The 27,066-nt window shown below is 45.4% G+C and overlaps 1 protein-coding gene across 1 annotated transcript in view; it reads left to right on the top strand.

The window, feature by feature from the left end:
- KIAA1549 (KIAA1549 ortholog) overlaps positions 1-27,066 on the top strand; it is a 539,186-nt gene that overhangs the window by 402,886 nt on the left and 109,234 nt on the right. Inside the window, exons 15-16 of the mRNA XM_086952955.1 lie at positions 11,059-11,203; positions 26,557-26,889. Coding sequence (XP_086809081.1) covers positions 11,059-11,203; positions 26,557-26,889 — 478 coding nt within the window. The remainder of the gene's footprint in view (positions 1-11,058; positions 11,204-26,556; positions 26,890-27,066) is intronic.

Below are 27,066 nucleotides of genomic sequence, written 5' to 3' on the forward strand. Positions count from 1 at the left end.
ATGGTGATGCTCCCTAGGGTCCTCTATGTGTTGCAGAAAACTCTATGCCCATTACCACCCGAGTGTTCCGCACGCTGAACTCACTCCTCACCTTCCTACTTTGGGCATGTGGGCGCAGTAGAGTCGCGTTACACACTGTAACGAGGTGTTGGGACGAAGGCGGCCTCGAGGCCCCGAGGTTTGACCTGTACTACTATGTGGCGCAGCTTCTCCCGGCGCCAGGTGGTTCGCTGAAGACGAGAATTGGGAACTGGCACTGTTGGCGGGTACGGCCAATGATAAGGACCTGCAGGAGGCCTTAATGCAGGGTCGAGGCGCCGATGGCACTCTGCCATATGTGGTGAGACACACAGCTAGCATTTGGCAGCGGTTTGTCGAGAAGGTGCTGCGGCGCGCGCCGTTCTATAGGGAGCTCCCAATTTGAATACTGGCCCCGATACTCAAACTAGAGGAAAATATGTCCTTTCGAGAGTGGCGCTCGGGTGGCTGTGAGACCCTTGCAGATCTCTACCCAAATGACTCCTTCGTGACCTTTGAGGGTGCCGTGGACTCCTTTGACCTCGGCGAGGGCCAATACCTGCACTACGGTAGTCTTCTGGATGTGGCCAGGACAACATTGCCCCAATTCCCAGTGGCGCCCCCGCTCACTAATACCCTGGACATCATTCTATCCTGTGGGAGAGGTAAGCGCCTGATCTCCCTCCTTTACTCTGCCATGCGCAGAGACTCGATCCCCCCCGTTGGCGCCGGCCTGGGTGGCTTGGGAGGCAGACCTGGGGATAGAGTTGGATCCTGCTCAGAGAAAGCTGATTGGACTGTTGACTCGCAAAGTGTCCTGCAATGCGCGTTTTAAACTTATACACTTAAATTTTGTCCACCGCACTTACATGACACCTGTCTCCCTCCATCGTATATCGACAGATAGACGTCATACTTGCCCCAGATGTGGGATGGAGAGGGCGGGTTTCCTACATCTAGCGTGGGAATGTCCTTTAGTTCAGGATTTCTGGCGGAGGGTGGTGGTATACATTGCCCGAGCCACACACCTTAGGCTGCATCTGGACCCACTCCACTGTCTGCTGGCGTTAGTGCCTAAGCCAAAAAAGAAAGGTCTGTCTTATAAATTCCTGCAACTCTTACTGGTTCTGGCGAGGAGGCGGGTGGCCATTACTTGGATAGGTCAGAGGGCGCCTGAGATTTCCCATTGGTTGAGGGACGCAAAGGAATGGGCCTTAGCAGAGGAGACACATGCAACGCACTCGCAAAGATGGGAAGCTCCAAGATGACTTACTCGCCTGGAGAACAATGTGTCTGGAGGGACTGGAGGGGGATGATTCAGACGCCACCAGCGCTGAGTTGTTTTCCTCTGCGTCTTCGGAGTCTGGCTGTGAGGGGGGGGGGTCTGATGCGGGGAGCTTAGAAGCAGCGTAGGGGTCCCTTGTGGTCACGCCGATATTCCTTGATAGATATGTCTGGATTTAGCTGTGATTCCCATAAGGCCACACTGAATTGTGATGACCGTGACCTAGTTGGCCCTTGCATACGTCTCCTACTTTACTCGGATCAGCACTGGAAATGCCATTCATGGGGTAATTAGTTACTGTTCGACTGTTATGTAGTATAGGAGTGTGACATAAGGAAGAAAATTGGCGTAGACACTGATAATGTTTTTTAAGATACTTGGAGCACAAATGCAATTTTCCCTACTAATATACATGTTTTACTCCTGCGCCGCCCTGCCTCCGGGATGTGGGCCGTATATGGCTGTGTATGGACACCGGGACTGCTTGTTCCTATTGCTGCATATCAACTGGGTTGATGACTGTATGCCTTGTGCCTTTTGACTATCTTCGCCACAATAAAAATATTTTTTAAAAAAAAAGGTTGCTCTTCTACTGTGTCTGTGCACTCTCTGAGCAACGACTCCTGAAGGAGGAGATCAAGAGAAGCAGCAGCATTATCATCACTACTCTGGTCAGTCCTGCTGTACCTGAGATCACCATTCGATGTCATATGCTTCGGCACGTGGTTTGGCAAAGACATGTTCAAGGTTAAAGGCCAGCACTTTGACTGGAACAATGTTGATGCTGAAGGAAGGACTCTATACGCCATAAACGTCCTCTGCCATCACTCAACGTTGTCTAAGTATTTGCTGTGGACACTCGTTGCAGAGACGCACAGCTTTGAAGCATTCCTCATGCCACTCGAAGATGCACTTGGGGGGCACTTGCCATCAGATTTCCCCACTTTCCTTGTGGACATTATCAGTCTTCATATCAACTCACAGAAATACATTTTGACTCCTGTCCTAATGCTTGACATTCTAGGAATGATGTTAAACACAGGATCGTGAAAGTGTATCCCCTTGGAGGACAGAATGTCTACCATTTTTCAAAAATGCCTTTACCGTCCGAAAACTCTTTCCTGCTGCTTGTGAGATTGTATCCCTTCCAAAAGTGATGGTCTCTTGCATCGTCCTTGTGCCAAGTGTGAAAGGCCTCTACACCAATGTTTAGAAAAACAATGGTCTCAAAGAGAGAACAATTGGAAGAACAAGTTAAGATTCTTTTTCTGCGAAACAATCGTATCAGTAATGGTACAAAAGGGCCAGACTTCTACTAGGGATTCTCTTTTATTAGAATCTTCCCTCAAATATCCATCACTGCTGGGCTGTAATGTCCATCTTCAAAGCCTGGCACTGCAGGGGACAGCACAACCGTAATGCACTACCTGAACAAACCGGGTGGCACAAAGTTCTAGCATTAAAAGCCCAAGTGATTCGGAAGTGGCTCTTGGTAAGGAATCTGTCCATCCAGTCCGTCCAGTCCGTCTCTTCCAGGCCTTCAGAACTTCAGATCTACTGAGCAGATAGTTCATAGAAAACCACAAATGGGTTCAAGACAATGACATTACACACCATTTTCCAATATTGGGGTTTTCCGCAGATGAATATATTCTCCACATCCCAAAAAGCTCTAACTTTGCCAGAATTTGCAAAGAATCAAAGGATAATGCCCTTCTTGAAAATCTGGATAAAGAAATGTATTTAGACCTTCTGCACCAATCCACTGATACCATCAGTCTTAATAAAAATGAGCCATTCCAACTCAATACTTCAGTGCACTTGGTGGCCAAGGAAGTTGCCGTTTATGGTACTCCTTCACCCATCCATCTGTTCTCACAGGAAACTACAACAGAAACCAAATCTGTTGTCCAAAGGAAACTACATAATCCCAACATAACGTAATCATGACCCAATATGCTGTCAAAAGGATGTAATCATTCCTTCCCTCCTTCATATAGTAAATTTAAATCTATATTTTGCTTCTTAAGGAGTACATTTGGCTCCCGAAATGACATTCATTAAAGGTCCCCAGAGCAAGGAGCCTCTTTTTATAGATCCTGCTATAAAATACTTTTTGGGAGGTACCAAAAGACTGCTCCTCTTTCCGTGTGGGATATTATGCTTAATGTGATCCTTTCTGCTCACTTTACTGGGAAGATTTTATTGTTAGTGGCTATTACATTTACTTAGAGTAAGTGAGCTGCAGGGCCTTTCAGCAGTAGAACCTTAGTTCATTTTTTATCAGAATAGGACACATACTTCTTTTTAAGGACACATTGTTTTTTTCTGATGGAAATAGTATCTGATTTCCATATTAACCAACCAAACTCTTTAGTATTCCCTTCTCTCCTACAGACAAGTACCTTAATTCTCACGATGATAGAAGAGTCTTGAGATTTTATCTGAATAGTACTAAGGTCTTACGTAAAACTAATCAATTCTTTGTTAATTGTGTCCCTCTCTGTAGTAGTATGGCTTTCTCCAAAGAGTCCATTTCCAGATAAATAGTCTTGTGCATTGTCTAATGTTATCGGTTAGCCAACCTCTTCCTGGCAATGGAATTCTAGCCACGCTTTCACTGAGCATTGCTGTTTATATGAGGATTTAAGAGATTACACCTTAGACGTCCACATTGCTTGAAGGATCTCTATTTCGATCCGGTTCTGTTGGTCAGTGTACTTTACTGAGTTTAAACGTTTTTCGGGTTGGTAATTGATCACCAAGTTATTTTTGGATAAGCCTTCTATTCTGGTCTACAAGAGTGACTATTAATGAATATTCTATGATGCAGAAGTGTAGGATGCTGACTCTAAAAGAGGTATGCTGTGTAAAGGATCCATGTATCTCTTAAAAGTGGACAGGGGCTTGCTTTAACAATCCCAAGATGCTCTATTTTTGGTAGTATAGTTAGATTAGATTAGAGTATTTATAGAGCGCATGACTGCCTCGGCAAAAAGGCATCCCAGGGCTTAGAGCAGATCAGAGTGGAGCAACCTTATGCTTATCACAGGGGAATGTTAGGCATTTGCTGCTTACAGAGAGTCAATAAATGATGCACACACTCAAAAATGAAATCTACACCAATTTAGAAAAATAGCACATATATCTATATATATTTCAACACCAAGAACTTCATAATAGGGTAAGTAATTAGTTATCACTTTTACATGTTTTAGCAATGTTTGCAAAAAGTGCATTTTTACGTGGTAATGCTTTCCTATAGAGAGGAAAACATTTACTGCATATAGGTATTTGCCATAGGATTTCGAGGATTCCATTTAGGTTGTGAGGTGTTAGGGGGGCCAAGGTCCCCAGTTCCACCAGCAATTTGGTTTTACCTGCCCTGGTGTGTCCGGGTGCAGAGGTACTGGACTGGTTGGCAGCCCTATGTGCTGCATTGTAGGCGAAGAGGGGGGGCAACTTAAACAAAAGCCGCAAAGGCGGACTTGGGGACAAGTCTGGGAGCTCCCAACTGGCGGCTCAAATTGGGAGGGTCCTGAAAGCAAGAGAGGGGTCGCGGACCCGGGCTGGGAAGCTCGGGTGCAGAGGTTTTGTTTGACTGACCCTCATGTCGTAGGCAGCCACGGTTCTCGGTCTGGACTTGCAAAGGGGGACAAAAAAGGACAGCTGGACCACCCTGTGCGGAACGGACGTCCCTCGTCGACTGGTCAGACTTTAGATTGTTGGTGTCCTGATTTGACTTTAAACAAGCGTTGGTTCCTGGCAAGGGGCCCGGTACCCCTGGGTATTGGTGCAAGGAGACACATATGGTCCCTGACATCTCCAAACTTGGTAAACAGACAGATCCAACCTTTTTGAGTATGTTGACATCCTTCTCTGCAGCTACTGTGTCGATGGACCTGATGGTCAGTAGCTTCTTGGAACCAGACATTGCGGTTTCAGTACCTGCAAGATGCAGGAAATTGGCTCCTCCACTCCAAGGGAAATAGGGCCAGATGTATCAAGGCTTTTGCGACTCGCAAAGGCCGAAATTCGCAGAACTTCGGCCTTTGCGACTCGCAAACGGCCTTTTAGCATGATTTGCTATGTATCAAAAAATCGCAATTTAAGGAATCACAAAAAATTGCGATTCCTTATTTTGCCATAGCATTTAAGGAATCTCAATTTTTTGCGATTCCTTAAATGATATGTATGTATCTTTTTAAAATTGCGAATTTGGGTTAAGAAATCGCAAATTACCACCAACTTGTAGGTGGTGGTAATTTGTGATTTCTTTTAATAATGCCCTATTTGGCATTTGTGAGGGTGGCATGTGACACACATACATGCCCATAGGGCATGTATGTGTGCCACATGCACACACATGTACATTTCAGAGGTGCAGCAGGGTGTCTTTGAGACACCCCTGCACCCTTGAAATAATTCTCAAATTGCGATTAGCAAATTGCGAATTCGCAATTTGAGAATTATTGCACTATCATTCCTATGGGTCTCCTGGCCCATAGGAATGCATTGGAAATTATTCTTTATTTGCGAATTCGCAAAATGCGAATTCGCAAATAAAGAATATTAAGGAATCGCTAAAAAATAGCGATTTTGTACATACATTCCATTTTGCGAATTCTAAATAGCGATTCCCAAAAAATCGCTATTTAGAGTTCGCAAAACGGAATCTTGATACATCTGCCTCATACGGTTTTCGAAGTACTGCCAACCCTCCCAAGCTTTTGGGGGATGCACAGCTGCAGGATGAGTCTGGTCTTTTCAATTGTCTAGTCTAGAGCGGGCAGGCAGGGTTAGGCGCCAAAAGTCAGCCACAGTCTTCAGTTCTTGTGCTGATCGGCTCTTCAGTGGTCTCTTCTATAGTCAGGTGAATCACAAGTTATTGCGTCAAGGGGCCACCTAAATACTCTATTTAGGAGTGTTAGGGGAGTGTAGAGCAGAAGCCAATGAGCTTCTTACCCTTGGTGATGGTACGCCCCCTATATGGCCACGTCCTGGGTAAGTGAGCATAACCCTGTCCCAGTGTTCCTAATTCTGCCATCTCCTAGATGGTGTAATTATCGTAGAGTAGGGTGTAGGAGAGTAGGGTCTGCAATCCTATGATCACCCAGATTTTTTGCTTTTGTTTCACTGGTTTACGACTTTCTCTGGCTGTGGGCCTGCCAATCAGACCCACAGCCTGGCTGTTCTCTTTCTAAATTACGACATGTACCCTAGGTGCATTTACCAATTGGTACTGGGCCACCTTATCAGGCCCTGTAACTCAGGGCATAGGTGTACCCAGGGCTGCCAGGGGCTGCAGCATGTATTATGCCACCCCTGGCTGGCCTCCTAAATTTGACACAACTGGCTGCATGACAGCTGGGGCAAAGTCGTGTAATCACCCTTTGCTGTAGGTGTAGTATCCCTATACCTAACCCTAAAATGGACACACAGATTCCTATCAGCCACTCCTATGGCAGGCGTTGACAATCCTGAAGGCAGAGTGCTTGGAATCGTGTGAGATGGTGCTCTGGCATGAGCTGAGCCTGTCTGCAGCTTGCGGAACCAAGTCCTAATAGCTGTTCCATGATATTGCATACCATATACTCTTAAGTGCATTATAATCCTCGCGGTTAAATGCTAACTTTGGTATTGCTTTATCAAAACATGTCGAGTAAGGTGTCATACGAATTGGAATACTAACCCCTCGCCAATTCTGGCGACGGGGTTAGCATTCCACCCTTCTTGAGGGACACGACATGTATGTAACTGTGAACCCCGGTTAAAGTTAACTGAAGCCTCAGCTCCACAAAATGGATGCTGCCACCACAGACACGAGTCTGACCCCCTGCAGCTGGGAGTCCTTCCAGCGAGGGGAGCCTGGACAAAGGGTTTCCTGTCAGGGGCGGTGCTAGCACCGTCCCAGACATGGTTTTGTGTATCCTGGGTAGGAAGGGCTTTACAGGAAGGTGACTGCTGAGTGGCACCCCGGTGCTCACTACGCATAGGCCGGTCTGAACCAGTTCCAGGGGCACACCAGCCCCTGGCCTGGGGAAGTCCGGCATGGCAGAGGGGTGTAACCACCCCCCTCCTAGTCCCACCCATAGGCAGGACCAAGTCACCGGGTCAGCCCCCTTTTTTTAGTATAAAGATGGGAGCGGGCCCCCTGTTCAAATTAGATCATCTTTGGAATCAAGACACGACTTTCTGCGAAAGGACTTCACGATTTCTTCATCAAGATTCTCCCTTGGGGCTAAGGAGTAGTCACCCTGCATCCGCAGGCACCATCCTAAAGAACACTGCGGTCTGCTGCAAGTCCTTCATCACGAATCCGACGACCCAGCTCGACGAGACCCGGCTTCCCTGGCACCTCTGACCTCTACTCACCTCTACAGCCAAGCTGAGAACCGTGAGTGCGACGAGACCTCGAGGGACCGACGATCGCCAAGACTGCACGACATCTTTACAACAAGCCCACCGTGTCCTCCACTGGTGAGTGCTTTGGGGTCCGAGAAGCTCCAGCACCCAAGATCAGCCTCCCTGCATCTCCACGATCTGCGTGGGGCCCTTCTGCTGTTTGCTGTGCACCGCGTTGTTTGGCTACTAGCCGGCTGGCTTGTGGCCTTCTGAACGACGCCCGACGACATCACTGCTGCTTGTCTGGTTGCTCCAGACTGGCCCTTGCTTCCTTCTTGAAGAGAGGCACCCCGGACCCTCCTGGTCCACTCCAGACGCCATTTTAGGTCCACCGCGTGGGCTTGAATTTGCCAAGGCTTTGTTGCCCAATCCTGGGTCCAGCGACACCGACAGCTTCTATCTTCGTGGGACAGCTCGATCCTCCTTCCTGGTCGCCGACAACGCCTCCTGGTCCGTGAGATCACCGAGCACAGCGTCACCCACTCACCTTGTCGAGGTGGCTACCATCCGGTGCCCTCCTGGTGCCCACTGACTAATGGCTAGTAGTCTCGAACTTGGTCCCCTCTGCTTTCAGGTGTCATCTTCCATCGATCCAGGCTTGGATCCACCGAACTTTCTTCACTGGTCGCCTGCCAGCAACTTCTTTCTTCCAGGCTCCTGGTCCGGCAACGAGGATTCCCGAGGTCTTTTGAGTCCTATGCAGCTGCAGCCCCTGGGCTAGGTAACTTCGGCATTTCGGTGCCCCAGCATAGCCTCACTATCCAAGGGTCAGAATCTACTTTCGTTTTCTCCCTACCAGGTCGGGTTCGCCCGAGAACACTAACTTTGCAATTTCTAGCTACCATAGACTTTGTCCCGCATCTCGCGTGAGAGTGCACACACTGCACCCGAGTCCCCTGGGTCTCCTAGAAGTAATCTAACGATTCTATAGTCAAGTCCTAGCGATTCCAAAGCCTATTAGTACTGTACTTACCTGCTAGTAAGTTCGCATTCCACTTTTCAAGTATATGGTTTTCCGTATCCCTCGGGCATTTGTATATACTGTGCTAACAAGTATTTTTGTAAGAGTTTTGGTTTGTGCTTAGTACCCTGTCCTCATAAAGAGTACAGGGCTGTTGTGATTCTTAATAAATAACTGTTTATTTTCATAACACTTGTGTGGTGTCCTTTCACTTGGTATTCAAGGGGTATATGTGTGGTATAACAGCTGGCTTAACACGCCCTCTCGAGTCTTTAGCCTTAGACTGCTCGTATCCACGCTACTAGGATAGCTGGTCTATAAGGTTGACTTACAACCAATCATCAATAAGGGTTGCTGGACTGATACATAGTGTTCACTAGAATAGTGACCACTGCATATCAGGCCACCTTCTCACATAGGGCACATCAGGCAGCTAACCTTAGAGGTTTGTCAGACCTGGGTGTGCGCCACGTCTCCTCGCATAACTAATTTCCCTCCTATACTGGTGCCAAATGGACCTCAGGGCAGGGGGTGGCATCTCTCAGGTCTGGATGCCAGGGTCACATATCAAAAGTGGCAGAGGCTTTGAAGCCTTTGGCCTTGGTATGCAGATTTACTTCCCATCCTGCTGCAGGAGTTGTAAATACCTGCAGCAGAGCAGGCATTGTTCCTGACCTCTGAAAGCTGTACTCTTACCTCCTAGGGAGTCAGAGAGCGCGTCTGTGGTAGCAGGCTGGACTTTACCAATCAGGCAGCACACTAGAAGACTAGTAGGGGATCAAGAGGTACCTCTAAGGTACCCTCTGGGTTCATATATTAATAAATCCATTTCTGCAATTAGTGTGGGTTTATTAATATGGCGTGTTTGATACCAGACACCTTTGGTTTCAGTGAAGTCATGTAGCTGGGGAACTCATAATCACCATTGCTCAGTACATATAATTAAGATGGCTTCCCTGTTCACTTGCAATGTCTAAGAATCGACCTAAACATCACAAGGGCATATATGCTTGTGCAGATATGTCCACTCAGGTAATATAATGCACCCTGCCTAGAAGGTGTAAGATCTGCTTCAGAGGTGACTTGCATACACTGCATGCAGTGTCTGCATGTATGGCACACGAGATGGCCCATGTCTTCTTTTCACTTTGATCTGCACCGAGTTTGATGAGGGGTCCCTTAGGGAGGGTGGCACAAAAAACGCTGCAGCCTATAGGAACCCTCTTTAGTATTTATGTCCTAGGTACCATTTACAGGGGTGCTAAAGGTCTTGCCAATTTGGGAAAAATTATATAGTTTTAGGGAAAGCTCTCTGGCACTGGGGACCTGGATGGCTGTAACCCTGTGCACTTCTTTAAAAATTGCATCAGTTACCAGGCAAAGTATGGGAGTGACAATCTCAAAAAGGGGCCCTTTCCTACAAGAAGCAAGTATTACTTGTAATCTCATTCATTTTACCGGTCAGGCTCCTTTTCCTTTGTTTTTCCTCTCTCTCTCGCACAGGGGTTTCAGTGAGAAACTGTTTACAGCACAGTAATTAGCCTGCTTCACTTGTGGAGTAGTGTGGCTCACTGGTTAGAGGCGGCAGACCCAGAAGCAGAGGACGGCCTGGGACCAGGGTTCAATTCCCGACGCGGCAGGGTGTTTGGGCCAATGTCAGCGGGCTCGATAAATCTCGCCTCGGTCTCACTCTAACCATGGGTTCCACTCAGCAACTCTGGGCAATAGCTTGCTTAATCTCCACAAACGGCCCCATCAACGCTAGGGATGCCTGGCTTCACCTTGGGGGTGCCCAATAGGGACTATCTCACAGGGAAAGCCAGAACGTGTTCCCCAGCGTTATACAGCGCCAGGAAACCTACGGATAGCAGTGCGCTTTACAAGCTCAAATACATACATACATGGGGTTTGAGCCTGCATTTTGGAAAATGTCAGCTATTACTTCCTATTAAAGAATAAAAAATGTCATCAGATACCCACCTAAACATGAAAGGGAGGCTGAAAGACACAGAAGGCCGAATATCTACTGTGTAGGATTGAGTAGAAGGATTGATGCATTACCAAATCAGTGATTTAACGACATACAGACCCAAAACTCTGGATTGTGTTGACCACTGACATGTAGGAGGCTTGATTCAATCTAGACGCCATATAAATGACAGAAATTGGTACCAAATGTGGTGGTTCTGTTATTTATACTTTGTTTCTGGTATCCTTGCACTGTGTGGTTCCAAGGGATATTTTATGTATGAGAATGAGGATCTAATTATAATACCTATGGGAAATAACATTTGTTGTGGGTAAAAGATTTCCATATATATGGATAACAGAAAAAGGCAACTCTCTCAATACAGTGGTAGCAACCAGATCCATCTTTTTTTTCTCATAGTTCACGCAGCAAGCGTTCACCAAAACAACGGCGACGACACCAGATCAATGGCAGCCCTCCTGACGTGGAGAAAGACCGCTTGATCACAACGGACAGTGATGGCACCTACAAGAGACCTCCGGGAGTTAGTAACTCCGCGTATATTGTATGTTTCATATCTCTTTGTCTTGTTGTCTGCACTCCCTGTGTTTGGTAACCTTCTAAATGATACATCAAATGTATCTTTGGATATGTGGAAATGTTGCTGCTAATTATTGGACTATTGTTAAGTGATCGTATAATGTTTATGGATTGTATTTCAGCTGATCAGTACTTCTTTAAAAGTCACACTAAATTAGGCAAAAACAATAATATAATTCCTCTGAGAATTATCATGGTATGTATAATTCTGAAGGTACTCTACTTGAGGATTATGTATTTTCAGAAATATATATATTTTTTTGAGTTGAGAAAGCAAGATGTACAGTGTACAAAAATCGACTCATGCCAAGCAACAACTTTTCTGCCCGATTTTTTTGATGGCTCTCAGACCCCATTTGAGGGGCTGTTAGGCAAGCAAAGTCTGCGGAGTCTCAGCCATGTGGCCTGTGGTTGTTTGCCTCTGATGTCCTGGGGCAAATCCTACTATGGTTTAGCAAACTGGGCCAAGTACAACCACGTCAGCGCTTGACTGTCCGTGGCGGCCTGTCTCAGGCTTCTCCCCGAGATAGCTTCGCTCAGAACTAAACAATGACACAAACCTGCAGTAATGGATTGTCCAACCTAGTGCTTGTCTTTGTTATAAGGAAAGTATTCACAATACATGGAGCACACTAAATTCTACACACTAGAGATCATAGCTACAGATACACCGTTTTCGTGCACCATCTGTACTTGGGGCTGGTAATCCTTCTTTCCATTCTTCTGAGTTTGAGTTTTATCAGGCACTGGTGCAGTGTTACCTCCTTAATTGAGTTTGTGTGTTCAGTTACTACTCTTAATCTCAATTATACTCATTTTATCACTGCAGAATTTTGTATGCCCTTTGGCCATGGCAGGGAGCAGCAGCACACGTTGTCTATCTCACCCTCTTCTAAGAGGTGTTTCATGATTGCAAGTGCTCTGGCTCTGAAGTCAGGTGCGTGGAATTCAGTGGAGGCTGCCACCCGAAGTGTGTACAGGCACCATTATTGTCGCAGGTCTCCATTGATCGCAAGTCCACTTCTGAGCTTCAGGTGAGTTGAGGTGATGGGCCGTCAAAGGTCACTGGGCCACCTCAAGGCACTCTTCTTCCAGTAGCACAACTATGCCATATCTCATGTTGCTGGGCTAGCGACATGATCCACTCAGGTGCAGTTTAAAGTCACAGTAGTCCTGTCTGCCCAGGCATAGCTTTTCAATGTTAGTGTCCCTGTCTGCTCTGGTAAAACGTTTCAAGGTCCCTGTGACTTGTCAGAAGGGACTATATTCTGGTCCCAGGACCACGCAGATCGCTCTTTTTTGACTTTGAGTGGACTGACCATGAAGCTCTGGGGTCAGCGGTTTCTGGCTTGCCCTGGACATTCACACTTCCTTCAGGATTGGCATGCTTCTTTCATCTCTCCGCAGACAGGTTGGTCTCCCGTTGTTGTAGAACAGGAGGATAATGTCATCTTTCTAGATCAGATTCCAGGTGATCTATCCTCACATCTGGGAAGCTGTCTGTCAGGTGGTCTCCAGCTGTGGTTGCACAGCAGTACTCGGAGTACTCCTTTCCTTCGTGAAGGAACCCAGAACTGGAATAAGTGGGCCAGTGGCTCTCACGTTTATACAATCACAGGAGACAGGTGATATGTATTTCCTTTCTGTACTTCTAGCACAGGTTTGGGTCAGAACCCATAATTGAGGCACAAGGGGGAGTGGGCTTTCCGCACCTGGCTCTCACAAACCACACTGAGCAGGGACCAGGAAAGGGAAAAAAGGCTGGCCTTACATGAATGGACCCTCACACAACAGACTGATGTCCCACCCTTAGCCTCAACCTTATACTAAATGACATTGTTCTGGAAGACTAATGTGCAGCACCTCTCAACAAAAGGACCTAATCGAATTTGTGAGTCATTACATCTGCTGTTTCCCATCTTCAGTGTCTAGGTCACCTCCATTCAGTTATGCATGCACAGCACTTTCACTGTCTGTGAAAACAATCACACCTCTTTCTTGTGCACACAAACAGGCCATGGTCTTTCAAAACAGAATCTTCTGGCCTCCATTACTCTGGTTCACTCATATGCCCAAAGTATGTACCTCACAGGCCACATGTATAACATACATTTGGGATGTTAGTGCTAGAATCTTTTTTGTCACATAGAAGTGTAACTTTGTACAGCTGGGCCAGTCTGATTACACTTGATTGATGCCAATAAAAAGGTCTAGTCACAACTATTGATTCATGAAGCACAGTGTACTGCTGCCACCACTGCTCTACATGATAACCCTGTGATAGGAATGGTAATCCACCATTAGCTACATGAGGTCATGCTCAATCACAGGACAGGTAACATCAAACTACAGACCTTGGCCTTCACACACACACTAGGCCTACGTAATAAAAAAAGAATCTTCAGGAAAGGTCAAAGAAAGTCAACTAATTTCACACAGGCATTTTGTGATTCCCAGAGAAACAGAGTGAGGTATAGTATGTATGGTACCTCAAAAACTGCATAAACTTTCACAAACCTACTAGACTGCTCCTCTCAGCCTTACTCTTACTCGCACATGCCCAGCATACACAGAACCAGATCTGGCAGTCATGCGTTTTCCAACCTCTTTCTTAAAGTCTGAAATTATCTATCCCTGCACATCAGCACCGCATACTCTGTCCCTGAGTCCTAGACTCCGGAGGAGTAGTAAAATGGTATGCTACTTCATAGATCCGACCATTTCCTTTGAGCGATAGATAGAGGGGGGGGGGCTACGTGTGTCTGAGTTGCCCTACATAGTTGGCTGATGATAATGAATGGAAACAGGGATTGTGGGGGGTATTGTACATGTAGAATCTGATAGGAACGTCTCGCCACAGATTCCTTACCTTAGAATTATCCCCGGGCTCCAGATTGGACCTGGAAATTATTCTACAGCATTACATCTGTGTGTCAGTAGAAGACGTCTAGCGACTCCAGAGCAACGTTGTCCACCGGATGTGATGTCGTCCGAGTCCATATAAGCCCTCCCCTGACCTGCTGACGTCGGTTTCTTCTTTTCCTTGCTTCCATGTGGATCTGGAGTGCGGTATCTCTGGCCATTTATGTCCTACCTCCTCATTGAAACAGTGTGCTTTTCTTCTGGATGTCTTCGGAGTCCTATGAACTATGATTTTTGACCCTGCACCTTCATCCTATTTGCATGTGGTGCCTAGGCGTGCAGCCTGACTCCGAACAGTGAGATTTATGTCTTCAGCTTCAGTCGTTGACATTGCAGGCGCGCCACATGACACTGTCAGCGATCAACGGTAGCTCGTCGGTCATGGTTATCTTCCTCAGGGGACCGCTCGAGGGCTAGCTCCTGAAGTCCTCCGTCCTCACAGTTGCCTGGTAAGTCGTGCCATTGGCGGTCGGTGCTACGGCCTTCAAAAACTTTACCACGTACACACGGTGCTTCTGACTCTCTTCCTATTCCTTCGATTTCAGAGGAGGAGAGAGAATCTGGGCCGCACCTTCGTGTATTTCCCAGCGCAGTGGTGACTCAGGCTCAGATGAGGGAATACTATCTCTCCCTTCATGCCAATTTCAGCTCTCAACCTCCTTCCTGTGCACTTCTTTGCTCCGGGGAGGTCAGTGCAGCCTCAACTGACTCAAAACCGGTGAGTCCTCCCTCTGTGTCAGCGGGGCCCTCCGAAACCGTGATCGACTCTCTCGTCTCCGGTGCACAGCCCCTTGGAGTTCCCTCCTGTGACGTCTGTGTTGGATCCTCTGGTGCCGGCCCGAACGTCGCTGACACCTATCGTCCCTTTTTTATCCACCTCCCTGAAGTCCAACTTGTCAACATTGGGAACAATGTTGATAGATCAGTCCTCTTCAGGCTACTTTCCTCCGCTTTCAGAGGAGCCCCCTGCTATTTTGCAGATTTGGATGATCACATGACTGAGCCTCCTCTGGAGTTTCATTGGGTTACTAACATTGGTGACGTTAGTCGCCTTGATTTTTCACCATCCTCAGGCCTGCTTTTGCTTCGAAGAGTTGTTACATTTTTGCTCAACTTTTGTGCAGAATTGACTTAGTTCTAGGAGTGCAGTTTCCATCTGTGGGAAGTGGCCATTGATCCCCTACGTGTGGTGCTCGAACAGGGCCAGCTGAGTACTGAGCCTGCACTTTCCTTCAGTGAAACCTTCTTTGATAATCTGTTGGCACTTGGGCTAAACCAGTCTCCATGACCTCAGTGGACTGGTCTATAGCTCATAGGCACCATACTGCCCCTAGGGACCCACTATGCCTTTCATGTCTGCCTACTCCACACAGTTAGGGGGTTCATTCTGCTACATCCTCCCCCAACATCGACGCCATGCCGGACGTCCCTCCGGGAAGGGAGTCTAAGATCTAGATGCTTTAGGTCGATATATCTTTTCTGCTACCAGCTTTGCCTTACAGTAACTTAAAACAGCTTGTGTTTTGGGCTGTTTTTTGCATGTGCTGTGGGATTCGTTTTTCCGCCTACTCCCCTCCTTCCCTATTGACTCTCAGGAGACTCTTTCTCAGGTGATCCAGGATGGCCTTCAGGTGGCTACATTATTGATTTGTTGTGGGATAATACCACAGATTCTGTCGGACAGGCCATGGCTCCTTTGGTAGCTCTTTGCTGGCGTGCCTGACTACATATCTCAGTTTTTTCTGAGGCTGTTCAGTCCACCTTGGTGGACATGCCATTCGATGGTCAGTATCTGATTGGCTCTCAAGCTGGCTCCGCGAATCTTGATATCTGATTGCCATATCGTCTTCTCACCCCACCCCGTACTCTGTTGACCTGGATATGGTCTGCTGTATTCCCTTCTGTGTGGACTGTTATAGGGCTGTGCCAGCTGGATTCCTCTTTTTCCTGGCCCCTTCTCGTACCCTCCGTGTGGTGTCCTGCCCCTGCAGATATTTTCTTTCTGCATTTTACCTTGTCCATGACTGGTTGCGGTCCATGGTTTTTGTCTGAGACGGGTCTTATTTTTTGACCCTGTTGATGTCTGCCCCGGTGGCTGCACGGTCTTCCATACTTTCTACCCATGTTCTGATTGAGGTGTTATAGTAGTATTATGCAAATACACTGTTGCCTGTATGCCTTACAGGTGTTCCTAAATGGGTTTCTGACTCCCAATTGCCTTGCTTGGTGGAGATGGTGCACATGGGTCCCCCCCGCCCCCCATACACCCTCTCCGCCCCATTCTCTCCTTGTTGAGTGTTTTTCTGCACTGGCCAGGGGTTCTTCCCTTCCACTCTGTAGGTGCCCTTCTTCCCTAGCTGATGCAAATAAAGGGGCATGGTTCTTGGCCTACGGTTCTTTGTTAGGATCCACCCTCTGTGTCTTTCTTTCTCTCTTTAGGCATTTGTGCTTCTTGGGCTAGTTCTCGCTATACATGAGCAAGACGGGTCAATGCTTCTGAGGACCGGTCCATCACCACCCCCTTTTGTACCACTTTGTTGGCCATAAGTTGGCAGGGTATGCTCAGACGTGAGTCCCTTGCTTACTTAGCCACTGGATTCAAGCAAGCCGGGCTGAAGACGGCTGAAATGCCGGAAACCGGTCCTCGGAAGCTTGTTTCCGGTCCAGGGAAGGCATGACTTGGCAGTTCGGGCTGGACTGCTCCCATAAGGCACCGGGTCAGACTGATTTGCATTTGGCCATGTCTGAACTGGGGTGGCAGAGTGGGCTAAAGAACGGTGATCTCTTAGAGAGATTTTTAACAGATCAGGAAATGCCTTCCAACAAATGAGGCGATTTTCAGGAGATCTTGAAAGAAGACATGGTAATATCGGCTAGCATGATCAGTTCTTTTTTTTTTCTTTTCTTTTTTTTAACAATCTTTATTACGTTTTTCAAAAAAACATAAATGCCACTGTCCACCCCCCACCCTCCCTCTACCCCGGTCAGACAGGACTAAACACTCAAATGAATTACATATTTACATAAAGTATTGAGCCCAGATTAAATCCATTGTAGATCAGCATAACAGTTGCAATATCATCCTCTTAACTAGTAATTCTATAGATTCCTGTTTCCCTGGGGAAGATAATCTCCTTCAATCTACTCGCTACTTTGAGCTTTACTCCATTCAAGCAGCGGAGTCCATATATTCACCCCTCTTCTACGTAGTTTGCTGCCCTGTCGTCTATAGATAGCCATTTCTAAATTGAAAATTGCCAACATCCTGGCTAGCCATTGCTAAAAGATTGGGGCATTAGGGCCCAGCCAGGCGGAAACAATACACATTCTTTATACAGCCATGGAAATAAAAAACAATTCATGTCCTGTTTTTGCATTATTGGGATCCGCAACCCCTAATAAAATGACATCATTAGTCAGTTATTTCTGTTTGCAGCACTTCAGTCAAAAATGTCCCAATATCTTTCTTCAGTTTTGATAGATCATCACAAGCAGCTAAAATATGGACACTATCTGCTTTGAACAGTGTGCATCTCTGGCAGAATGTTCCCTTGCCGCTTCCCCATTTAGCAATTTTATCAGGGATGGAATACAAAAAAAACAGGTTTTTCAAAAACTGTGCTTGTAATTTAGAAGACATTAAAATAGTTTGTGATATAACATATGCGTAATTAAATTCCTCATTTGAAATCCCAAGTTTCTCTTGCCACTTCTGTGAACCTGTATCCATATCACTTGGTAATACAGCATTAATAAATGCATATATTTCCCCAATAGTGCTCATTTTTTCCTGAAGTAATTTCTCCACAATTGAGTTTCTCAAATAGAACCTTCTCCCCTACCTTCCGTTACAAAGAAAATCTCTAATTTGAAGACACTTACAAAAATCTCGCCACTCTAAATTATTATTATTATTTTTTAATTCTTCCAAAGATTGTATCCCTGTGGGGGTGAACAAACAGCCTAATTGGACAATTCCCGCGTTCTTCCATTTTTGTATACTAGCTCCTCTAAAAATCTCCAGACGAATTTGGTTATCGGTTAAAGGGGTATAAAAAGACATTCTGCCGATCCTAAGCATTCTTCCTATTGCACTACATGCCTTCAACCCGCTATACAGAGTTTTGAACCAGAGTTTTTTATGGTAGCTATCATTCAGTTAACTCCAAAGATAGCCTCTACTTCCATTGCCTAGCACAAGTTCGAAAAAAGATGGTATAGCATCCGGCTGTGCATCCTCCCTTACATTCTGTAATAATCCCTACTAAAAAGCAATACAAAGGCCCATTAATAAGCTTTTAAATACGGGAGTGCCAGCCCGCCCCTGTCTCTGGGTAGTGTAAGAAGTTTATAAGCACGCTGTGGTTGTAAATGAGCCCAAATGAATCTAGAAAACATTCGCTCAATTGTTTTAAACCACTGTGTCGTAAATTCTAGACACATTGCCCAAACAAGTATAAAATCTTCGGAAAAAAGCACCATCTTAATAACATTGGCTCTCCCTATAATAGAAAGCTGCAGGTTATGAAAGCGTTGAAGAATTTTTTGCATTGTATCCATAATTGGTTCTATGTTTAACTTAACCACATTATCTAGTTTAGATGATATGCCGACACCTAAATATATAGCCTTATCTACTAAGCGTATATCATTAATTTTTGCTTTATCATTCAACACAATCTTCAATGATTATCATGGCAGTTTTTGGATCAACCGTTACCAGAGCTATATCATCCGCATAGGCTAATGTCTTGGTGGGATTATTCTGTAACCATATAGGTACTATTCCAATGATCTCTTCCAGTCTACTGATAAAAGGGTCAAAATCGCAAATAAAAGCGGAGAGCAGGGACAACCGTGCCTCGGGAGATTTCTTTTTGTGCCGTACCTTTTTTTATGGCCTTATCTGTAAATATATTAATAATCGCTGCTGTTTTAGCAATTGTGATCTGTCTTTGTATTCTCTCTCGATCCTTATTTGTTGTAACCGCTCTCACCAATTCCTCTTCTGCCAACCTCAAGTTATCCTCTAATATCATCAAGGATTCCCTGGCTTGTTTATTAGCATTTAGGGAGAATCTTAATGTTTCACCTCTGACTCCGGCCTTTAAGGCATCCAACACTATTTCAATTGTAGTGCTCCCTACATTATCTTCTAGAAAGTTATGTATACAGTATTCTCTATCCAAAAACAGGGATCTCTCGAATGTTGTGGTCCGATAAGACACGCAGCAGTTTCTCGATACAACATTTTGTTTTTAAGGAGTTGGAAATGAACATATAATCCAGTCTGGCACGATTGGAGTGTGGATAAGAAAAATATGTATACCCTGGGTCTTTTGAATTTGTAGGTTGCCAGCTCTCCACTAATCCATGTGTCTGACACATGTTCTTTAATGCCTTGAATAATTTAGGCTTCCGACCCACATACCACCACTCCTCCTCCACAGCCCAATCGCTAGGAAGGTTAGTAGTAAAATCCCCACAAATCATCAGTGGTAAAGGCCAATGAGTAAGTTCACTTGAAATATCATCCAGCACTGCCGCAGACTCGAGCATGTGTGAGGACGTCTGAATCCATCCACCTCTCCACCCCTTCTCCTACATTTGCAGCTACATCACGGTATACCTTCATCCCATGTTCCTCCCACAAAAAAAAGCTTAACTACTAAAAATCATTTTTAAACTATTTAAATAATAAGGTCACTCATAGTTTTCATATCTTGGATCCCCAAGCTTCTATCACTATATCATCTAACATTTTTTGGACTTGTATTTCTGAGTTGAAGTTGAAGGTCTGTCCCTTAAATACCACCTTGAGCCTAGCTGGATTTTGGAGAAATACCAGTGCCCCCGCCTGTTGGAATGAAGTAATTAATTGCCTAAATCGCCACCTACGCTCCACCGTTGCATGAGCAAAATCCGGCTTTGCAAAGTATGCAAAGCCCTCAAACTATTTCTTGGCATTAGGTCTAGCTATATCGTAGACAGCCTTTCTCAGTAAAAAGTTGCCAACATAAACCAATTTAGCCGGAGGTAATGCTTTTGTTTCGGACCCATGTTTGGCTTAAGTTAGTGGGAATCGGCGAGCCCATTGCACTTCTTTCTCAATAAATCAATCAATCAAGTGTTTATTAAGCTCGACTACTCACCCCTAAGGGTCTCAAGGTGCTGGGGGGTGGGTTGGTCGCAGCGTCCAGTCCATCAAGGAGGGCGTGTGTCGAAGAGCCAGGTTTTGAGCTTTCTTGCGAAGATGGGGAGTGATGTTATCTGTCTGAGGTGGAGCGGAAGGTTGTTCCAGGCTTTGGCCGCGCATAAGGAGAAGGAGCAGCCTTCGGATCTGGTCTTTTTGGTGCGGGGGCCCATGGCGTAGGAGAGCTGAGCTTATTGTAGGGTCCTTTGGGGTGTGTGGAATTTGAGTCGGCTGTTCAGGTATGCTGGTACTGTTTCGTGGAGGGCCTTGTGAGCGTGAGTTAGCATCTTGAAGGTGACTCTAGCTTCGATGGGGAGCCAGTGGAGTGTGCGCAGGTGCTGGGAGATGTGGCAGTGTCTTGGCAGGTTGAGGACCAGTCTTGCGGCATTTTGGATGTTCTCTAGCTTGCGGGGGAGGTTTTTGTTTATTCCGGCATAGAGTGTGTTGCCGTAGTCGAGCCTGTTTGTGACCAGGGCGTGAGTGACGGTCTTTGTGTTCAAGGGGGATCCATTTGAAGGTCTTACGTAGGAGGCGGAGGGTGTGGAAGCAGGAGGACGAGACGGAATTGATCTGGCGATCTATTTTGAGCTCTGAGTCCGTGGGGGTGAGCGGGCTTCCGAGGGCTGGGGGCGACCTGGTGTCGTTCCAGGTATCGGGTCTGGGCCCATGATGAGTACTTCCGTTTTGTTGGTGTTTCGTTGTAGGCAGCTGTTTTTCATCCATTTGGCGATGGCTTCCATGCCGATCCCACGATGATAGCATCTTAACCACAAATTTCCTCGTGTCGTTACACTCAAAGTTCTCGGGCACACCCAGCAACCGCAGGTTATTCAGACAATAGCAGTTCTCGTAGTCCTCCAACTTCCACATAACGTCTTCAATAGTTTTATCCTGAAAAGTGGACTGAACCTGGAGGGTTTCCACAGATTTTTCCAAAACCTATGTGCGTGTTTCCACCATACTCATCCGTTCTGCGATATCTGAACAAATCTTCCCTAAGTTCTGTACAGATCCTTGCAAATTTTTTGAGGCTTGCCTTGCTTGTCGATGGTTCGCTTTAACATCATCCTGAAAGGACCGCAAGGATTGTAAGATTAAAGCGAATGAGGGGTCAGGGGGGCCCCCCTCTTACTTCGCCCCGGTACTCCTACTAAGGCACTTGAGAGCATCCAATCTTCCTCTTGGGTCTCTGGGGACGGTATTGATGAAGCAGAGATGTACCAGCCCATCTCATCAAGTCTCTCTTGCAGTTTAATTTGTCCGGCACTACCCCCTGATGTCCTTTTGGTTTTCTTCTTTGCTGTAGTGGACTTCCCTGCTGGGATACTATCATCTGAGGCTGAACAGCCTTCGTCCTCCCAGCTATTAGATAAGTTGATATCCGACAGCTCGGATTCTTCCTTGAGGGAAAATAATTTTCTCCTGTTACATCCAGGGGCAACTCACATTGTTCAATCAGCCCTTTAACCACTGCACTCTGCGGGGGTAATAAGTAAGTTGCCTTAAATATTGTCCACGTCTGGAATTTACATCTTTGTTCCCCAGATTACAGTCTGGAGCTAATTCTTGTTCATTTATTATGTTCTTCACTGCCCTACCTAGGCTACAAGCCAATTTCTCCTCTTGTGGGCTCTCTATCACCGTCTTTCTATCACTACCAGTGAATTATCAGTTAGTGTTTGATCTATCTCGGTCTCTGGGCTCATCATAACATTTTTTTCAGCTTGGCATACGTATTTTATATCACCTATAGGTAAAAACAGACTTGTGATGGCCAGTTGAATTTTCTCCTGCTCATAAGGTGTTTTGCTTTTGTGGCTGAACACTTTTGTCGAGGGGTTGTTCTTTTCAGAAACAGGTATGCTCTTAGCCTGTTTTTCACATCTGGAAGGACTGGAATCACTTTTCTTATTTTCCAATTTGTTTTCAGCTCCGTCTTGCCGTCCCGTAGCGGCCGCCGTTGCTCGCTTTCCTCTGCCTCGAGTTGCCATTGAAGCCGGCAGCTCTTCTGGAGACGCGCTGTGTTCCCTCGGCAACCACAATGAGGCTCCAAAATTATCACTAACAAAAGATACTCAATCCGCATGCATTAAAGGAAATGGAAATAAAACAGAACCTCCTAAGACCTCACCCTAGTCCCTTAGTGCAAAATGCATACAAGTCATCAATTCAGCCAAGTACTATAGCAAAAAATATGACTGGAGGTGCCAACAGAAGCAAAACGCTCTTCGAGACAGATTAGCACTGCATCAACACCTGGCCTGACCCTCCTTCCCCACAATACAACAAGTACAGTGCCATCAATCTAATTTTTTCAGTGATAAAATACAGAAGATCCAGGAGTGCATCAACAGTACCTAACCTGCTTCTCCTCTAAGACCCAAACCTTCCAGTAATGTCTGGCAGTGGTCATCCTTCAAAGCCTCTCCCTTACAGAGTGGCCTCAAAGCCACCTACTATATGCTTCATCTAAGCTATCTCCAAAGACTTTCTCTCACCCCTAATTGCCATTGGCATGCTCCCTCACTCAAGGCATGTTTGTAGAGTCTCCCAAGACAGGTCTGACCATTCCACTCCTAAAGAAATCCCCTCTTAGACCTTGATAACCACACCCAACTACCAGTCCATCACATACGTGCCAGCTATCTCCTGCATCATTACCATCAGGCTTCAGACCACACTGCAGCACAGATTCAGCTTCTTTACACATCATAGATGACACTCTCCCAACCACAAATGTAGATGGCTCCTGCCTCATAATTTTACTGGACCTCTCAACTTCTTTCACACTCTCACTCATTCACATAGGCATCTCTGGGTTTAAGAAAACGGCTTTTGTCTAAGACCTCGTTCCTCCTTTTTTATTTTTTAAACAGTCCTTTTTTATTAACCCCTCCCATGCTGGTGACGAACCCCAGCTGTCACGCCCCGCGGTGGGCATGTGCAGATGACGGCTGGGGTTCGTCACGGCCCCGCCCTGTTCTTTTGTTTACCGCAAAGCGGTAAAATCGCTGGCGCAGCGAAGGGGTTAAACCTTTGCTCAGCATACCAACACAATTGTATACATATGTTATGACCAGTATTGACAAGGCAGAAGTACATATTAATAATTTATAGGGAGAATTGGCCAATCAGGAAAGGCACAATTCCATAATGTGAACATATTGCAGTACATATTCATTTCATTTACATACAATCCTATAACCCCCGTATGCCCACACCGGCCCCATGTATTCTCCCATTTTTTGGAGCAATACTTGCTCTGATAAATCACTTGTTCGGCCTGTTGACACCAACACGGTTCCTTCTTGACTTTGTCATCTTCAGCCTCTGCATAGAGCTTCTTGGGGTTCCGCTCACTGATAATAGCATCAACATTTACCAATTTGCTAACAATGCTTAACTTTACTTGAAAGTCTTTTCTGCTTCAGATATTCATCTCCTCAGACACTATCTGCACTGCATCCTCATTAGACTTCGCTGTATAGCACTTTCGTGAAGCTCAGTCCTACCAAGACAATTTCTGCAGTTTGCCAAGAGCAACAAGCAATAACTTCTCCAGACCTGGTCAAATAAGATGGCTTCGAACCCTAACTTTCACCCAATGTAAAGTGAATTGGATTCTCCCTGGAAACAGACCAGATTTTCCAGGGACAAACTGCCAAGAAAGTAAAGAACGCTTGATAGCAACTGTCTTTACTAATGAAAGTGGGACTGTTACTGTAGGAAAATGAATTCATAACTACTTCTAAGTCCAGTGTACCTTTTTATCTGAATAGTGGCAACACCTCATCTCTGGACTCCCAGACTTCACACTGGCTCCTCCTAGGGGCATCCTATATGTCCAGCATGTCTCATGCACGGCCTGAAGAAAATATGACCACATCTCCATTCTAATAGAATTCCAATGGCTCCCTTCCCTGGCCCACCACATCTTCAAGACTTGTTGCATCATTTTTCAGAGCCATCAAGACTGGCAACCCTGTCTAAGTGGCAAGCTTGCCAACCACCGCAGTCAGGACATCTTCAGACGGGAGTCGAAAAAGAGAAAAAGAACAATAAGGCAGCAGAACTTCTCCTAGGATCTGGGACAACATTTATATATGTATCGGAACAGCTCCAACACTCTTCCAATATAGGAAAAAGCCAAAGAAGCACCTATTTAGAGAACACTACATAATGAAGCAGTAACATCCACTTCTGCTCTGAGAGCCCCAGCTACCTCGTCAGACTTTTATTGAAATTCACTTTGTCGCCTTTTGGCTCGGTTTATGCTATACAGTTATCACTTATAATCATAGCCTTTGGTTCCTTGCATGCCTCTCTTCTCACTCTCCCTTTTCAAATCCCCTCTTCTATTTACCACTTTGAAGTGGTACTGCAGTATAAAGTGCGTTATGAATTACCTTTAAATAAATAAATATAAATGGATACATAAATAAGCCCTCCTTTAAAGCCAATGCATAACTGTGATATCCATGATTAGTTGTGGAAGATTGCCTTCATAATGGTTCGTGCAGCCAAAAGTGTGAGTGAGCTTGGTATCCCGTTAGACTCATTCTTACCTAATCCGTGCATGTATTAGATAACAAAAATTGTCTGTCCTACTAGGTAGATAGGGTATGGAGACCTAGTTAGAGGGCTGCCATTGTCAAAGCAATCCATAGCCAGATGGATAGTGTTTCATATTATAATGTTGTGTGAAAGCTAATAGGCTCCTTGCCAGGAGTCCCTAGAGGCCAGTAATCAAGGAGGGAAAGCAACAAGAGCATCCAATGAATAATGTTGCCTTTCCTGAAACTTGCAGGCCTGGTCCTTAGAAATCAGTCCACAAATTTGCAAACCATTATTGCATCGATTCTAACTCCAGATTGGATGCTAGTGTGAGACAGATTGCCATGCAGAACCTTTTTGCTTAGGGATTCTTTATCCTCCTTTGTGATCCTTATCCTCAGCCAGGGTGTGTTAAACTTGCTACTGCATTCCACTGATGAATGTCAGCGAAAATTCAATGATGGAGAAGAAAAGTTACTTATTTGCAATCCTCATTCTCCATCATGGATATCATGTCTAAATTCATGAACATTGCATCACACCGCCAGAGACAATACAGGGGATCTGTTCTGCAAAAGTAGACACACACATACACACTGCTTTGTATAATCAAACTAGAGCAGATTCTGGAGCTCTTAAAGGGCAGGGTTGTTTGTCGTATTCTTATTGCAACCGATCCATTTATTGTTTTTGTTTCTTCCTTTAAGCTGTGGTTTTTGGTGGCTATAGTTTAATGTACCTTATTTGACTGATTTGATAAAACTGATTATAGAAGAAGTAGAATGCTGTCTCTTATAGACTGTTTTAAGATAGTTCATTATTGGAATTTTATGCATTGTAAAAAGTGTAGTTGGGATCTTGCACATGCTTAAATATGTTCTGCTGTTGATGGATTCTGAGCGGAAATCCAAGATGGAGAACAAAGTGTGCAAGTTATTAGCTTTACCTTATTAACATCATACTTAGAAACTGATTGCTTAAGAAATGTAATGTAAATTGACCACATCTGTATCATAGGTAATTTTGTGTAAATGACAATGAACAACCATAGAACCATGCAGCATTTCATTTTCTGATTTACTTCAAACCCGTTCTCATGTATGCACAGTTGCTTTTATAACATTATAGCATTCACATTTGCTCTTTAGATACCCACCTCTTTCTTTTGTGTTTCTTTTCTCAGTTATTCTCATTTAATCTTTTAGTTTTTCCTTTACAATTTACCTCTTTAGCTCACCTTTCACTTCCGTTTGTTAATGTCCGACTATATTTCCATGTGCACTTATTATCTTTCATATCCATACAAAAAAAAACTTTATTCGTTCTGCTATTTGTTTCAAATGTATGTAGAAATCACCTATTTAAAAATTCTGCCATATCCACTGAGGTCCATAAACAAATATCTGCAAATGATACCTTGTAAAATCAGTACAAACAGAAGGTTTTCTCCTGAACCCTACTATTCTGCAGAGTAGTTTCTTTGCAATATTTAGGCTAAGGGTTGCCTAGTAGGGATTTCTAACTCTGCAATGGAAAATGGGAATGAATTCAAAAGGGATCACTAATGGATATGTTTTAGGCAAATTCTCCTTTTCTTTGTGTAACTTTCCCTCTCTTGCTTTCTTTGTCTCTTTGTCTGTTCACTGCAGTCTGATGCTGACCTTGTCGTCGAGCCACCAACACCCACCTCCTGTACTGACCTTGGGAAGTTTCCCGGCTCATCTCTGCATGCCCCTACTCCTAGCCAGTACCTACCTCCACAGCCCTCAATTGAGGAAGCACGTCAGACCATGCATTCTCTTTTGGATGATGCCTTCGCTCTGGTGGCACCCACTTGCCAGACAGCTGGCCCAGCAACCACTACGCTACCAGGAGCAATCATGGGCCAGCCTATAACCAGTACCCCTGCTCGGACAGAGAGGGAAAACATCCAGTGGGCATCTTCATATGTTCAGAATCAAGCAATAAACACACCCTTTGCTGTAAGTGAATAACAAATGTATGAACTATGAAAATAGATATACATCACATCTGCTTGTCTTTGGTAGTCCTTAATTGGAAGCTGATTGCAGAAGATGCAATACATGCCTCCAAGTGTAGGATTTGCATCATGAAATCACAGATATCCCTACGCATTTAGCTTCAGTTCTATTCCCAAA

The sequence above is a fragment of the Lissotriton vulgaris genome, chromosome 1_2 (genome assembly GCF_964263255.1).
Source record: "Lissotriton vulgaris chromosome 1_2, aLisVul1.2, whole genome shotgun sequence".
Classification (NCBI taxonomy): Eukaryota; Metazoa; Chordata; class Amphibia; order Caudata; family Salamandridae; genus Lissotriton; species Lissotriton vulgaris.